The sequence below is a fragment of the Martes martes genome, assembly GCF_963455335.1.
Source record: "Martes martes genome assembly, chromosome: 2".
NCBI classification, from domain to species: Eukaryota; Metazoa; Chordata; class Mammalia; order Carnivora; family Mustelidae; genus Martes; species Martes martes.
Window position 1 is genome coordinate 135496114 of NC_137889.1, and position 17417 is coordinate 135513530.

The 17417-nt window shown below is 47.1% G+C and overlaps 1 protein-coding gene across 2 annotated transcripts in view; it reads right to left on the reverse strand.

Annotated features, from left to right (window-relative positions):
* Nucleotides 1-1786: 1786 nt before the first annotated feature.
* SETD7 (SET domain containing 7, histone lysine methyltransferase) overlaps nt 1787-17417 on the reverse strand; it is a 44836-nt gene continuing 29205 nt past the window's right edge. The window contains exons 5-8 of one of the 2 annotated variants that reach the window (XM_080795625.1): nt 16897-16978; nt 13843-13960; nt 10496-10653; nt 1787-5872 (exon numbers count right to left, since the gene is read on the reverse strand). In XM_080795625.1, coding sequence (XP_080651751.1) covers nt 5692-5872; nt 10496-10653; nt 13843-13960; nt 16897-16978 — 539 coding nt within the window. In that variant the 3' untranslated portion in view covers nt 1787-5691. Of the gene's footprint in view, nt 5873-8745; nt 8883-10495; nt 10654-13842; nt 13961-16896; nt 16979-17417 lie in introns of those variants that run through there. The other variant, XM_080795626.1, reaches the window with a different exon arrangement.

The following is a 17417-nucleotide window of genomic DNA, read 5'->3' on the forward strand; positions in this document are numbered from 1 at the left end:
ATAAATCTTTTAAAAAATATACTAAAAAAAAAAGAAAGAGAAAAAGAAGAAAGTTACCATCTTTCTGCCCTCAATGACCAAAGGAAGACAATGAGAGATGATTGTATATTTTGTTTAATACTTGCATTGTTTCTATAGCGCAATTATAGCAATCTTTAAATTTACTTTTCATTACAAATATTTGTCAAGTTTTGTTTCAGAAACATTTTTCCTACTCTCTTGCACATGCACCCAGACACACTACAAAAAAACTCATTCATAACACAGTAAGGGCAAACATTATTCATGTAAACATCTTTCATTAATTTCCCATAATTTAAAAAAATCATAGAATTATAGATATTTGAATAAGGCTCATAGATTTAGTTCAAATTCCACAAAGACCAATCTTTTGTTAACTGTGATGGGGTTAACTTTTGCTCTCAATAAATGATGAAAGCATACCCCTAGGTTCCAATCCTTAAACATACCTCACAACCTAATAAACACGTTTTAGGATAAAGAGAGAACATAGAAAACCCAGGAGGAAACCTTTTGAAGGAGGGAGCTCAGACCATGAACCTAATTTCTTCCATGATAAGCAGGCATCACACATCCCTGTGGTTTCCCAACACAAGAATCAAGGTTAATTACAGTAACCCAAAATATAACCAAGTCGCTATGATAAGATACATTGGCATGTGTGTACATATTGCTAGTAGACACAGTGAAAATTTTGTCATATTTATCATTTCGTATATCTAGGACCAAAGCAGAGGGGGGAAAAAACCACAAAAACAACCCACTCAAGTTGAATACCATTATAAAGGAGTGTTCTAGTAACGCAAGAGTCAGGAGAGTTGGGAGGTATGTCCCAGAGATGTGATTGGTCTTGGTATTAAAACGACTTCTAACAACAGTGTGTAAAGTCACAGACAAAGGAAGCAAGGGTTTGCGTTATCCGAGGACGTCTCTCTCTGGATGGAAGTTTGGTGCTTGGGTGCATAGTCTCCCAGAGCCGAGACAGGAAATGTACTGTGCTGAGAAATGGGCCCCTTGCCAGCTGCTCCCTCCTCCTTCCTCTCTGTGAGGTGGAGGCCAGGAGGCGGGGATGGCTGGCAAAACCGTGAAGTTCCACCCTGGGGCTGGGACCCCAACTCCACTGAGGGCAGCCTCCCTGACACGTGTAACTAGGCAGTAAGGGTGGCGGTTGATGGTGGCCAGAAAACCCAGCTCCGAGGTTCACGTGGCCATATCTGGCTTCGGATTCTGCTGCCCTGCAAAGAAATTGTGCTCTGGATAACTGCACCAGTGTCTCTAATGCCTCTAATTCACTCGCAGGCCCTCGGAGGCCAGGAGTGACATCACTTAAAGGTAGACACACCTCCATGAGCACCTAACTTACACCAGGAAGCGGCTGAGGCACTGGGGAAGCCTACGAGCTCTCTCCATGTCAGACGCAACCACACAGGGAAGTTGCCGTGAGTCAGAGTTATTTGTAGGCTTTTGATTTTTTAAAAATCAAAATTGATCTGCATTGTATCTCGATAGACTCAGAGGATTCTCACCAAAAATTTTGTAATTTGTTTAAATAGCACTGGAATAATTCGACTTCATTTAAATATATTCATTCTACCATGAAAATATTTCATACAAACATCTATTTACATACAAACACATTAAAATTTGTGAAAAGGGTTTCTTTCCACCCCTGTGGTTGTATGGCTTGAAATAGTTTCATTGCTTTGAATATGTATGCACACATTTGGCAAAATAAAACTATCACAATTTAGTATTTTTTTTTTTTAAATAAAAAAGTGACACCAAGGCTCCAAATTCCTGGAGGGAAAGAGAAAAGAAAAAAAAAACCCATCTATCAAGGTACCTCAAGTAGATGTAAATTTAAAGTATTTTGTGAACCTTTGATCTGCGGCAAATAAACATTACACCTATCAGTCTTGCAACATAGTTTTGCTTGTTTTTCTAAAAGAAAAGATGTCTGGATTCTAAATCACTACTCTTAAGACAGAAACTTGAGGCAACGGTTTTTAAAACAAGGCAAAACAGAAAACTCTACCTTCTTGGAAGATCTTAAATGCACTTTGCAGTGAGTGATTTAAAATTTTATATATTAAAGGAAAGTTTCTAAAGTGCCACATACTGTCTCACTGAGAAGGCAACCCTTGAATTCACAGTTCACAGTTACTGCCATCTTAACGGTTACAATTAAACGTTGTCAATGGTGACACTTGCCTCCATGTCGGCCTCTTCAGGCTGCTGGCGGTAAGGAAATCCTTTTTCAAGTGGGAAGAACCCCTGGGAGGCAAATGCATTTAACGATATGCCCCAGACAGGTTCAAAAGAGGTCTCGCGAATTTCCTTCTTCGTTTCTCAGGCAGACCAGGGATGAAGCAGGTTAAAACAAGAATAGGTACTATGGAACTCAAGTCCTGCCTGCCTGTTGCCTCTTCGTCTCCTCTTTGCTTTGGGTCAGAAATTCAGTCCTCACAGCGATTCTGTCAGGCCGTCCAAATGTCCACGTGGGGACATACTCCTACAGATTAGTTCCTATTCCTAACTCTAAAACAAGAGAATATTTTGTCACAGAGAAGCTGCTAAGGAAAGATCTAGTCATGCAGGGGTGGGGATGAGAGAGCTCTGAGTGAACCTCCTCGAGACTGTGGCGTCACGCGCAGGGGCCAGGCCTGTGTTGGGAGAGCACGAGGTTACTTCTTTATTCCCCACCACATGGAATCTTCCGCAGTTCTGCTGTGATCATCGCGCCCATAAAACTGCCAGATTTGGCTGCTTCCTGACACGTTTCCTTCCACGGTGGATGTAAAGATTCGGTAGAGAAATAAAACGAGGAGAAACCCTTCCTTCCGCACCAGTTAATTCCTTATGGAACCTCACCCCCAACCCCCACCAGCGACTTCTTCACCTACCTGCGGAACACAGTGAATGTCAAGGCCGCCTCGGGATTCTACTCTGTGACAAAGTCTTCCATTTGGGAGTGGGGGAGGGGCGGGGAGGGGAGCAGGAGCCACAAAGCCGGGCAGAGGCACGGAGTGAAGGCACAGAGGTACACACCGAGGGCCTAGCGAGAGAGGAGAGACACTCAGAACGGGGAGGGAGAGGATGGAAAAGAGCAAGAGATCAGCGGGACAGGGACATCCAGGCATTCTCACAGACGAGAGACAGGATGGGAAGCTGGAACTGGAGAGAGAAGGCCCAGAAGGTGAAGGAGGAGGGAGAGAGGAGGGAGACAGACAGACAGGCTCAGCATGGGTGTGGTGTTTCCTCTGATTCGTCTGAAGGTCACAGACACACTGCTGGGTTTTAAACCCAGTGTTGTCATTCAATATCTAATTTGAAAAATGGATTCGATGGTTAATTACTACTTAAGACTCTTCAATCCCTTAGATCAAAAGAAAGAAAGGAAAAAAGATTCCATTTGAGTGGGGGATAATCAGAGTAACCCATGAGGACAGAAATTATACCCGTCCTGCACCCTCAACAAGAATGGTATCACCACCAGGAATGAAATCCTTCAAAGCGAAGCTGTGTTGGAAGTGTGGCCGGCGCCATCCTGACCTTGCTCGCTGACCTGGCTCCAACACCCAAACACCCCGGGCCACTTCAAGCCATCTTTCTCCCGAAGACAGTCACTCACTTTGGGACGCGTCTGAATGAAAGCACCCATCAGAATACATACAAGTCCCGAGACTGCCCATCCGTCACAGTTTGCAGAACGGTCTCTTTCTACAGAATAGAAGCTATCCTATCCTGAGGCGTTATCATCTAAAAACCCTACTCGGGTTCCCCTTGCGGGAGATCCTTCTGGCAGCCCTGACAACTTCTCACGTGGGGAACATCAGCTTACCCGCCACGCCACTCCCCGGAGACCACTGCTGGCTAGCCGCACACCTTGCACTGGCCACGTGCACTGGCACCCCCGGGGAGGCGGGGAGCTCCGGGAAGCCTGGCCATGGAGAGGACAGAAGGGTCCCTTCTGTCACTGTCTTCGAGGGCTGAATCCCGTGCTCAGGGTCCACCTGAACGGAGAACTGTGAGCAGCCCTGGGCCAAGCACTTTTGTTGAATTCTTTCTAAGAGCAATGCGTACCTGCCAAGAAACACCAAAAACTTCCTTCCTGCCCGTTTCTTTACTCTTCTCACTGCCAGCCAGCGACCTCTGCTCGGCCAAAGCTCCCAATCGGCTGTGGCTTGGAAGCCTTTAGTTTTCAAGCCCAGACTGGCTCAGGCAACAGGTGCCGCCACTGGCAGCGGCCGCTCTCCACCACTTCCGGCAGCCTTGCCTCGGCCTCCGAAGACGACACAGCTACGGCCTGGGGGTGAGGGCACTAACGAAAGCCCCAAACTCGCAGAATTCACTCAGAGCCATCCCGGGTCCATTATACACCTAACCAGCTAAACTAAAAAACAGGGGTTCTCGCCTTATTTCTGCAGTTGTGATTACACGTGGCTTGCAAAATGGCTGAAATGCTATTGATATCATTGCTTTGAAACTATACAGGTGTTACTCTTAATTCACAATGCTTTGAAGCAGGTAAGTGCTTTGAAAATACAACAATGAAGAGTTGTAGCATTAAGGTTCGATTTGCACCTAGTGATCGGTATGTCTCTCCTAACAGTAGCAATTAAAAAAAAAAACACCTCAGCTTTAGAATTCCACGTTAGAATTCTAGGTTGTTGTTTGACTTCTGAATTCAATGCACTGCGCCACAAGCCGGACTGCTCTATGTTATGTACATTTAATGGGTACCCGAGGAGAAGAAATTACTAGCACTATTGAAGAGATTGCAAAATTGCCACAGTTACTGCTTAGAAATACTAATTTCCCTCTCTCCTTTCTTAAAGTATATATTACAACTCTCCCATAACTTAATGCAAACGAAGTAAATTCATTTCTTCTCACATCTTAAAGCAAAGGTATCTTTGTTTACATGCGAGAATAATAGTTCTAGAATAATACCCTGGCCCTATGAGCCAGTTCTTTATATTAGGACGTAATAATGAAACAATGATATAGAAAGAACCAGAGAGACCTACGCACTGGCACTGACACAAAATCCATTTGGAAGTTTTTTCTCTCGTAAAAGATATCTAAGATAGAGAATGGGACTGACGGGTGAAATGACTCAAAAAAGTGGGATTCTGTTCGCTAGGGGGAAAAAAAAAACCAAAGCCATTCTATTGCAAGATACAGATCAAAGGTTAAAAGGCAAATTATACTACATTTAGAGAATAAAAATGTAGTAATTCTCTATCCTCCCTACGGCCCGTATGCAAGTGCGAACACACGCTTTATGTTGGCCATAGGAAAAAACCTCATGGAAAAACCACAGACTACAAATGACTGAAAAGCCCCCTTTCCCTTTTTCAGTCTAATCATTTGGCATCTCTGAGTGTGGTACAGATTTAGGCTTGAACCACCCAAGAGCATCACGCTGTCTGTGTCAAGTGTGCGACAATACCTCTCAGTAGGACGTTGTTGCAAGGCTAGCTAATTTTAAATCTGGTATGAGTAATACAGTCAAACCTAGTTAGTATGCGAGAAAGTCGTTGCTAACGCGGAGTGAGAGGATGTGATGTCACAGCATGAGCAGTCCCTGGTTGTCCCGTTGTCGGAAAACGTAGTGCATAGATCCAAGTTTCTATTCCAGGTCTCGGAAGCTCAGGGCTGAGCCTTTCACTTCTGCTGGGCGGCCTGGAAGGCCTTCAGCTCCACCTGGTACCACTCCGGGGCTTCAGGCCCGCTCTTCCCCGGGGGGCTGTGGTCGTAGCCGTAGGCCACGGTGAGCTCCTCCTCGGCCTCCACGGCTCGGAGCGTGCGGATGCATTTGATGGGCCCGAAACGGGGGTGGACAAACCTGGACATCAAGATGCACACTGTCATTCCTGGGGCGGATCAGGAGCTTAGAAGCAAAGCCTGCAGGGGGGTGGGGTCGGTGGTGAGGGGGCAGGAATCGCCCAGGAGCTCTCCCCTGGCCACCCCGGGTAGGTCCTCAAGTGTGGCCAGCAGCAGCTTCACCTTCCCGCGCTGCTAGACCCGGGGAATCTCAGCCCCGCCAGACCTGCTGACTCGGTGTCTGCATTTTAACAACTCCCCCAGGTGATTCACACGCACGTTCAAGTTTAAGAAGCACTGCTCCGTCTTCCTCTTTGAGCATATCTGGCACTCTATTTATAAACCAACAACATGGGCAACAACAAAAAACCTGGACTTGATGAGAAATTGGATGTAGCCCGGACAGGAGGCGTTTGGGCCCACCTGGCCGGTGATGGCCTCAGGTTACTGGCCGCGCCTTGTGGACAAGGCTTTACTGGGGCACTGTGCAAGGTGTACGGAAGGGCCCTGTGGACTTTCAAAAGCGAAAAACTGGATTCCGCCCTGTACAGACAGAGGAAATATTATTTTCTAGCACAAAAGTAGATGAAGACTTCTTTCCAGGAGCGAAGCCTAGACCTCTCTGCCAACCTGCTTTCTAACTATTTCCCCATGAAGCATCTTGTGAAGGGAGCGGCTTCCAGCGTCTTGGAACCTGAGTCAGGGCTAACGCTCTCGGCTGTGTCCCTGTGCCAGAGGCTCCCAACCTGGTTCACCCCTCCAGCCCCTGTAGGAGAGGAGGACACAGGTAAGGAATAGATTTAGCTCACCTAACAGCTTCTGAAACCCAGAAGGGAAATATGTAAGTCACAGCCAGAAAAGAAATTCACTTTATCTTTATATGCATCTGGTCAAATCAATCTCATTCATTTATAGTCACATTTTGAGCAAAGGATATTGAGACGCCACAGGAAGACGCTTCCAGGCCCTAAGTGAGATCGGCACACAGGGCATGACAGTAAGTACCTGGTTGGTTCCCTCTATGGGTGGTGGGGAAAGAGTGTGTCTGCGGTTTAGGGACACCTTATATGTGGAGGACAAAGGAACAAGCTCACCCCCCCACTCCAAGGGGCCTCCATGTCCACCCCTCTTAGGTGTCATCTTTCCTGGAAAGCACACTTGACCGGGGGTCAGAGACTTTGTTCTGAGTCCCAGTTCTGCACATTATTCCTGCCCCCTCTCAGAAAGCCCACTTCTGTATCTCTGAATCTCACTTTCCTCATCTACAGATTCACTAATACTAGCAATCCTAATCGTGTAAGAGTTGTCAGGGTGACAAAACAGGGTCCCCTATACAAAGCACCTCACAGGGGCTGGGCACAAAGTGAGGACAGAGCTGCTGCCAGTGACGGGGTGAGCACGTCTGTGTGTGAGTGTCCATGGGCACAGAATTCTCATACTGTGCTCCATCACAGACACCCCTGCACCAGGGATCCTGGAAGTCCTTATTCAAACTTGGGGCACCCAGGTGGCTCAGTTGGTTGGGCATCTGGCTCTTGGTTTTGGTTCATGTCATGAGATCTCGGGGGCCTGGGATCGAGCCCCATGTGGGGCTCCCCGCACAGCGGAGGGACTGCTTATCTCTCTCTCCCTCTTTCCCAGCTCGTGCTCTCTCTTTCCAATAAATAAATCAATCTTTAAAAAAAAATAATACAATCATGGGGCGCCTGGGTGGCTCAGTGGGTTAAGCCTCTGCCTTTGGCTCAGGTCATGATCTTGGGGTCCTCAGATCAAGCCCCGCATCGGGCTCTCTGCTCAGCAGGGAGCCTGCTTCCTCCTCTCTCTCTGCCTGCCTCTCTGCCTACTTGGGATCTCTGTCTGTCAAATAAATAAATAAAATCTTTAAAAAAATAAGACAATCACAACTCTGTCTCTAAATTAAAATATTGCATTAAAAAATAATATCCTTGAAGCGGAGCTCCAGCTAAACTTCTTGCACACTGACAGAATTCCATGAGAAGCCCAAGACTTCTGGTATAATCCTCTTTTACTTTCATTTTTCCGCTTACTATCATTATTTTCAGAGGGTAGAAAAAGGGCAGACTGAAAAGAAGGCACTCCATTTCAGGTGCCTATTCTCCCAGGCGGCACGGGGGACACTTAGCTGCTGTAGCTGGGAGCTCCGCGGTTCCAGTCTGTGACGGGGGCAGGGAGGACAGGAACAGAGGCTGCCCCTCGGAGATCCTGGGAGGCCTGAGTGAGAGAACTCAGGAGAAGCCATTAGCCGGACACAGGCCTAAAGGTCTCAGTCCTTGCCAGCAGCACGATGAGCAGTCAAAGCAAACCTCTGCCCTCAGTGCTTTGGGCCCTTGGTGACATATCACCGCTATGGACGATGAGGGCAGTAGTTCGTGTCTGCTTGTCCATTGGATTTTGTAGCAGACTACTGCTTATACCGGGATATCGTTTTGCTGATGTTAAAGCGTGCAGAACGATACCAATAATTCTAGAAGCAAATGAATGTCATGGATCAGTATCTGATTTTTGTATTTTACTTTTTTCAGGGAGTCTTCTCACTACCCCATAGAACCAATTGTTCCCACTGGGCTGGAAGGAAATAACCCCGAGGAGCTTGGGGACCTGATTTTGCACAACTGGTTCCCTCCTTTGTCTCCTGCGCATCCTTCTTTTTGGTGAGAAAAACCATGTCCTTGCAGCAAAATCACAGAACTCGTTTGTTTTAAAAGAGTAGTTTTTGAATAGCATGTGTTACTGTTAGTTACCGCCGCTTTAAAAGACCATTGGGAAGCAGTGTGCAAGCCTGGAACGATGCTTTGGCCTAATTCACACTGGGCACGAAAGCCCTGGATTTAATAACAGTGTCAGTTTCATTTCACATGACACATGTCCTTTGCCATTTCTACCTGCCCTTTCAACAGAAGTCGGAGCTGCAGTACTCGGTGCTGGCTGCCAAGGAGAGCAAGGCACTGCCAGGACCATTTCCAAGCCATCTCAGGGATGCGAGGAGGGACACTCAAATCCTGGCAATTTTCCTATAGATTAAATGCACATGATCGGATCCTGCTCCTGGTAACAAGCAAGAGACGGCGGGGGGAGGGGACTGTGAGCTATAACTGAGCAGAAAAGGTGGCACACAGCCGCCTGGCTCCCAGGGGAACAGGCATTTTCTGGCCGAGCTAAGGGGATCAATGATGATGGTCCAAGGAATGCCAACTGTACTCTTCAAGGAATAGTCAGAGATGCTTGACTTTGGAAGGAGAACATTCAGGGGGCATAGGAAAGCTGCTAAAATATTTGTAGGGCTACTATGTCAAAGAGAGACTGGGATAGTGCATAGGGAGATACTTAGGGCAAAGGGCTGGATGTCACAGGGAAACCCATTTGGGCTTCCTAAAAAGAACATTTTAATCATCAGAGCCTGAGAGCTAATTTCATAGTATGTCAGTCTGTCCAGATAGCTGCCTTCGTGGATAACAGTAACCTCCCCATCAGTGGAGGTCTACAAGAAGAGGTCAGCCAGCCGCTGGAAGGGGAGGCTCAATTCTGAGAGGTAGGACTATTTGACTTTTTAAGTCTTCGAAAGACAGCTTTGTTGAGATGCAACTCAACAAATGTATACCCTAAAATTCACCCACCTGAAGCATACAATTCAGGGGGTTTCAGGTGGGTAACCACCACATTATCTAATTTTAGTGCACTGCGCCACCCTCAAAAGAAATCCCATGCTCATTAGCCATCAGCTCCATTTCCCTCCACTTCCCCCCAGCCCCCGGGCAACCACTGATCTGTATTCTGTCTCTAAGGGGCGCCTGGGTGGCTCAGTGGGTTAAAGCCTCTGCCTTCGGCTCAGGTCATGATCCCAGGGTCCTGGGATTGAGCCCCGCATCGGGCTCTCTGCTCAGCAGGGAGCCTGCTTCCTCCTCTCTCCCTGCCTGCCTCTCTGCCTACTTGTGATCTCTGTCTGTCAAATAAATAAATAAAATCCTTAAAAAAAAATAAAAATTTAAAAAATTTAAAAAAAAGTATTCTGTCTCTAAGAATTTCGCTGTAACAGGCAAGTCATCTCACTAGACTCACACACTATGGGGTCTTATGTGACTGGCTTCTTGCACTTAGCACAGTGTTCTCAAGGCCCATCCACACTGTAGCATGCCACAGTATTTTTTTCTTCTTTATTGTCAAGTCATGGGGACTCTGATTTAATCAGTCTTTTCCAACACCAAGAACTTGTGCTCTAGGCTTAGCATTTTCTTTTCTTCCTTCCTTTCACAAACACCAAAAAGTTCCTGAGTCTCCATGGTGCAGAATAATTTTAATTTTTCTAATCTTTCAAATAACACTATCTTTAATTTCCCAGAGTGAGACCACTTAAGGACAAAAAAGCATCCAAAAATAGCAGCCAGGAAGTGTGGTGTTCCCAGAGCACTTCGACCCTTCCAAGCGCTTTGCCATCTCAGAGCCTACCAAGGCCAGGGAAGCAAGCGGCTGTTTAAATTCTGAGTGTCAAGTCCTAACCTCGAGGCCTCTGGGGGAGGAGCATCAGGAACCCGGAGGTAGTGGCCTTCCCCGTGACATGCCCCCACCCAGTTGCAGGGCCCCTGAAGATGGGGCCCGGACCCACCCTGGCACTTGCTGTCATACTCACATATCATAGATGCAGTTTGGAGTGAAGGAGTGATTGGCCTTGTGTCCCAAGGAGGCACAGTACTTGGACACGTGGTTGTAGGGCTCAGGCACATCAATGACCGTTTCTTCATCCAGGGAGAGGGTATTCCCATTAAGGGCCCAGTCCCTGCTGTCCACCTGCAGGAAACAAGAAAGCGAACGTTAGAGAGGCCCTTTCTCCCCCAGTCTCAGAGCACATCAGCAACATTCACTCATTCCCCCTTACGTTGCGAGGCGTGAGTGCGATATTCGCGAGAAGAACCCAAGGTGCCCCTCCCCATCGATGGTGCGAGAACCCTCTGCGGGCGGCTCAACTTACTCCCTACTTACTTTTCCTCCTCTTAGGTGAAGAAAAGGACCTAAAAACTCCCTGACAAAGACACGCAAAAATATAACCACATGTCCCTAGGCGGTTTTTTTCTTCACTGCAGGTTACGACCTGTTACCTCTAAAGCCCTCCAACACCAAACTCAAGTTTATACACATGCAGTTGTTTCTTCAACAGCCCAAACAAAGTGGAGTTCTAGCCACTTTGTTGGGACTCTCGCTGAGACACGTGACCCCATGTCTGCTAGCAGATTAGTCCCAGCCTAGCGCCACAAAGCCCCCAGACTGTCTCGTCCTTCAGAGCTCTGTGGCCCAGAGACTCCTCACCCTACGTCACCTAGACACGTCAGCCCCCTCTCCAGCCTGCTCTTTCCTGGGAGTCCCTTGCCCCCCTCCTGCTCCAGACGGTGGTTCCTGGGCCACAAGCCGCTGGACCATCTCAGCCTGGGAGGGACTCCCCTCTCTCGCCTCCCTGTCCAAGCGAGGCCCTGTGTCAGGGAAGCCTGCTGTGTGTGACTGCCTCCTGTGGTGGGATCTGGGGCTCTGACCAATCCCCAGGTCCCTGGGAGCCCTACTGTGAAGAAGATGAGGCAAAAGAAACACACAAGGAAGAACATCAGATGGAACCCGAACAATGAGGAATGCAAAACTGTACTTCAAGCAGAGTCCCTCACCTTTGTTACAAGTGGGGGATCCATGGGGCTAGTGTCCCCCACTCCCAGTGTGCGCTCTCATGTACAACAGCACTCACTCTCTGCAGGCACCAACAGATTCCCTTCTCCGAACCACTGCCCCACTCCAACCCATACCGCAGCATCTGCTGATGTCAGCACGGCAGGTTTTCTTTGGAGCAAATAGGATTATGTTAAACATTTTAAATATTATTTTAGAGACAGAGCGGCACGGGGAGCAGCAGAGGGAGAGGGACAAGCAGACCCCTGCTGAGCAGGGAGCCCCACGTGGGGCTCAATCCTACAACCCTGAGATCATGACCTGAGCCAAAACCAAGGGTCGGAGGTTTAACCAACTGAGCCACCCAGGAGCCCCTAGGATCACATTTTTATAAAGAACTGTTGACTCTCACAGGTGTACTGCCTCTCCTGTCCCAAAATTATAATTATGCTATTTGTATCTGATTTTCATTCAGTAAATATTTACTGATTGCCTCTCACATGCCAGGCACTGTTCTAGGTGTAGGGGACACAGCAGCAATGAAAGTGAAAAAAATCTCCACAGATCTTAATATTCCAGCCCTGTCATATGATACTGATATGTGGTATTTGGTACCATCTACTTTTTTTTTTTTTTAGATTTTATTTATTTGACAGAGATCACAAGTAGGCAGAGAGGCAGGCAGAGAGAGAGGCAGGAAGCCGACTCCCTGCTGAGCAGACAGCCCGATGTGGGGCTTGATCCCAGGACCCTGAGATCATGACCTGAGCCGAAGGCATAGGCTTAACCCACTGAGCCACCCAGACACCCCGGTACCATCTACCTTATGTTGCCATTAGTTGCGTATTTTTCTTATCTCCCCAACAGAATCTAAAGATTTATTACTTTGGAGAGAGCGCGAGAGGAAGAGCAGAGGGAGAGGGAGGGAGAATCTCCAGCAGGCTCCCCACTGAGCACGGAGCCCGATGCAGGGCTGTGTCCCACGACCCTGACATCAGGACCCGAGCTGAAACCAAGAGTCCAGCTGACTGCACCACCCTGGCGCCCCTCCCCAACAGGATCTAAATTTCTTGAAGGCAAGGAGGGGGCCCCATTCGGGTCCATGGCATAGCACAGTGAGTCTCGCGGGGAGCCAGATTCTGCTATTTGACAGCCTGCTTGCACTTTGCTGGTTACTGTATTTGTGACCTCGGACAAAGAGCTCACCCCATTTCCTGGACCAGCAGCGCTGCGGACACAGAGGTCTGGCCATCACCAGGGGGTACCGTACTGTGTGCCAGACCATGGCTCAGTTTTGAGGGTCTCGCCATCTTTGTATGACGGCTGTGAATGGGCAAAAACTTGATTATTTCATGGCATTTCCCCTGTAGCATTCCACAGCAGTAAGTGAAAAGGGGAAGTACATGAATGAGGGATATGAGCAATAAGTCCACGTCCCATTTGTTTAATGCAAGTGGGACCAGAAGGAGACTGCAAGCCGTCTCAAGCAGCCGGCTTTTTGCCCTTGAGTGGACATGTAAGGCAGTTTATTGTGACGTGAAGAAGCAAAAACAAAAACACCTCAGAATTCTGAAAAATACATCAAAGATTGTATTTTAAAAGCAAGAGGTGATTATTCTTTAACTTTTTGTTTTCGGCTTTTTGGGCAATAGAATCTTTCCTGCCTGGATATAGGTTACTGTGTGACTGTATGACTTTCGCAAATACAGAAGTAGGGGGCCTTCTTATAAAGCCCTCTGTGCAAGATCATAAATTAATTGTTGACAGAATCCAACCAGATGTCCCTAGGCGGTTTCCCAGGAAGTGGTTTCTGACCAGACACCACATCTGCAGACACACTGATCTTGATGTCCAGCCTCCAGAACTGTGAGAAATAAATGTCTGTTGTTTACAAGCGACCCAGTGTATAGTATTTAAAAAAAAAAGATTTTATTTATTTATTTGAGAGAGAGGCGGACCGAGAGAGAGACAGAGCGAGAGAGTACAAGCAGGGGGAGCAGCAGGCAGAGGGAGAGGGAGAAGCAGACTCCCCCTGGCCCTCCAGCAGGAAGCCTGACATGGGTCTCGATCCTGGGACCCTGGGATCATGACCTGAGCTGAAGGTAGGCACTCAACCGACTCAGCCACCCAGGCTCTCCAGTGTGGTATTTTTGCTATAGCAAAGACAATTGCTGTAGACAATATCCCATCAATTTTACAAAAAAAGACTGTGTATTCCTTCATACTTCTAGCGAATACTAAAATAAAGGGGCTAACAGGAAAATTAAGAGTGTTTTAAACCAAGCCCTGTAACCAATCAAGTTGATTCTCCACTTCGACCCCACTCACCTCTTGGTGTGTAATCCGGACTCCATTATAAAAAGACATAACAGTGTTAGGTCCCACCGCTACCTTTGAAAACAGTCCTTCTCCAGCACTGGAAATGAGCGATTCAGCAACATAAACCCTAAATAGAAAAAAGGGCCAAATCACGGTTCTTTTCGTTTGATATGTCACTGTATCAACCACCAAAATATCAGTAATGCTAATGAATCTGAAGCATCAGTTCACAGAAATCCAGTGAGGAAGGAAGGGAGGGAGCATGAGAAGTTAAACCACAGTGTTTGGCACTGGAAACTGAAGAACTCGTATTCCTGTATCTTTAAGAGTGGTGTTTAAAATCCACTCTCCAATATGGGGATTATTCTACACAGTCGGCCCTTGAACAACATGGGTGTGAGCGCAGGCCACTTACATGCGGATTACTTACAGTACTGAAAATGTCTTGTCTCTTCCTTATGACTTTTTTTTTTTAATTTTATTTATTTATTTGACAGAGAGTGAGAGAGATCACAAGTAGGCAGAGAGGCAGGCAGAGAGAGAGAGGAGGAAGCAGGCTCCCTGCCGAGCAGAGAGCCCGATGTGGGGCTCGATTCCAGGTCCCTGGGATCATGACCTGAGCTGAAGGCAGAGGCTTTAACCCACTGAGCCACTCAGGCGCCCCTATGACTTTTTTTTTTAAGGTTTTATTTTTAAGTAATCTCTCTACCACATGGGGTTCCAACTCACAACCCCAAGATTAAGGGCTGCATGCTCTGCTGACTGAGCTGGACAGGCACACCTCCCCCCTTATGATTTTCTTAATAACATTTTCTTTTGTCTCGCTGACTTTATGGTAAGAACACAGTGTATAACACCTATCACATACAAAATACGTGTGACTCAACTGTTTATGTTATCAGTGAGGCTTCCAGTCAACAGTAGGCTCTTAGTAGCTAAGTTTTTGGGGATTCCAAAGTTACACGTGCATTTTCAACTGTACAGGGGAGGGGCAGGGGTTGGTGCCCCAACCCCTGTGTTGTTCAAGGTCTCACTGTATTCAGAAAGTGCTTGATATAGGGTTTTTTTTTAAACTTACATTTTTAGGGACTGAGTATTTTCACTGTCTTCCTGGATAAGTAAACCATTTCCAAAGTAATTAAAGCTGTACCCAAGTTTGTCAATGCCAAACAGGAGGGAAAGACTGTTTCAACTTAGCCCCAAGATGAATCTTTCACACGAAAGAGTGACAATTAATAAAACATATCCAATAAGCACTTCCCAAAAGAAGAGTTTATCATGGGTCTAGCACCTACAGCCCCAGGCTCACATCTGGCAGCTGTGCCTTTTTGTAAATGAAGTTTTATGGAACACAGCCACCCCTATTTAGTTAGTGTTGTCTATTGCTGCTTTGGGGAGACAGAAGCAGAGCCAAGCAGTTGCAATAGAGACCCACAAAACCTAAAATATGGGAAGTGTGGCTCTGTACAGAAGGGGTCTGCCAATCCCTGCATTCAGAGGAAGACAGCGCTCATGACTACTGAACCACATTTAATAGGAGAGTACATGTGTGCCCTGTCAACAGCTACATCAGTTCTCTGGGCGCTGGGCTGTAATCACTTTGGGGGAACTGGTCATCCCTAATTTGTGTTACATGGATGGTCTGCTTCTCTTGTGGACTACAGGGGACTGCATTATTGTTTCCGACTCTTTCCTCCTTCCCTATGGTAGAATTATACGTCCCGGTACTTTGCTGCATGACCTTGTGGTGCTCCTTCAGAGTGGGGAGACGATGTACCCTGCCTGGATCCCTCTGGCCTTGGCCGTAGGATCTACTTTGCTACTTGAACATGGGCAGGAGGACTGCGTGCCAGGACTCGGGTGGTAAGAGGCATGGTGAATTTCTGCCAGCTTCCTTGAGTTTCTATTCATCCCCATGGGCAGAAGATGCCCCAGGGGGCTGTTGCTCCTTTAGCTGGAGTCTTGGAACACAGACATGTGAAATAGACCTGAACCCAACTTGAAATCTGGAGCCTAGCCTTGTTGAGCTGAGCCAAGAGGAGTCAAGTCGAGCCCAATCGAAAGGAGCTGAAGCTCAGCTAACCTACAGAAACATGAGTGTAAAATAAAATGTGTGCATTCATAAACCACTGTGAATTTTAAGGGCATCCTTACACAGCCTCATCACAACGACAGTAACAAAAAGGACCCACACATAGGATGGTCGCCCTACTGTGTTTTGGGGCTAACAAGAGACCGAACTTTCCCTTTGTAAATGGACCAGGGCTCTGTATCAAGAAAGAGGCCATTCATTCATGGTGACGTTGCGGTGTGAGCCCTGTCAGTGCGACCAGGGAAGAAGTCTATTTTTCAGATGGGAACAGGACAGGAAGTGAATGGAAGTCACGCTTTGTAACTCATGCTTACGAAGAGCGAAGCAAAGAGAGAACCACCTGCTAATGGCTCTCTTCCTCATGAACAGGCCGGTTGCTGGGGGTAAGAATCTCAGGCAGAGTACTAGGGAAAGCCACACCCACAATGGACAGCTGGAGTTCAGAGAGGATGGAATGGAACAGCACTTGACACTTGGGGAGTGAGCTTATTGAATCAGAAGCCCATCATTTGTAAGCTGGAAGCTTTTTAGGTTTCCTACAGTCTTTCTTTCACTGCTGTTCTCCCTTCGTAAATCAAGAAATTGTCTAGTGTTCGAGATCCCCTGTGGCTGGGCTGAGCAAGGGAGGCATTCTGGTTCCTGCCCAGATCAGAGGTTTAAGGAGTTTGAAATGCCCCCCTAGAGGCCAGCATGTGGCTGCAGCATCAACTGTACCAGGGCCCCAAGAAAGGGGACATCAGGTCTAGAGGGCTCTTTAGACGTAGATGTTTCCTCTGGGGCTGACCCATGGCCATTCTGTGCTTTCTGGGTGGAGAAACTCTCTCACAGGGACGGACTCCATACAAGCATAAAACATTCTTCCTCGGACTCTATGAATATTTTCTTCTGCTCAGAGGAGGGTTAGTTCCCACCACGAGGGTTATTTAACTTCCCGTAAACAATGCCGTTCAAACCACAAGGAAAAAAGTTACCTCTCTGATTCATATGGATCTGGAAGAAGAGCACGGGTAGAAATGCAGGATGACGTCGATTTGTCAAAGTGGTACACCGAACCTGAAAAGCAAGTGTAAATCTCAATCTAGAGATTACCGAGTTAGGGAAGAGCTTTCAAAGCAAGAGTTAAATAACAAAAACTGTTATTCAAGTTACACCGACTAGGATAAACTCTTCAATATAAACGCACGGTCTTTAGATTTGCATTTGAGTTTATTTTTAGGTCTTAATGAACAGCCCTCAGACGTATCTCTTAAAATCCCATTTTTGGCCTTTAAATTTTCTTTCTTCACATGGTTCACAAAGTGCTTATGCAATTAAAATTTTTTAATCAAGAACCTGCTTTGTCATGAAATTTTGAGATCTCTCTGGTCAGATCGGGTTGGATGATGGTTTTAGAGTTTTCTTTGGTTTTCTTTAGACACCCTTCTGTAGACTCCAACCAACCAGCCCTGGCAATTGTCCCCTTCACTAAAAATAAACATTCGCCTCCCCAGAA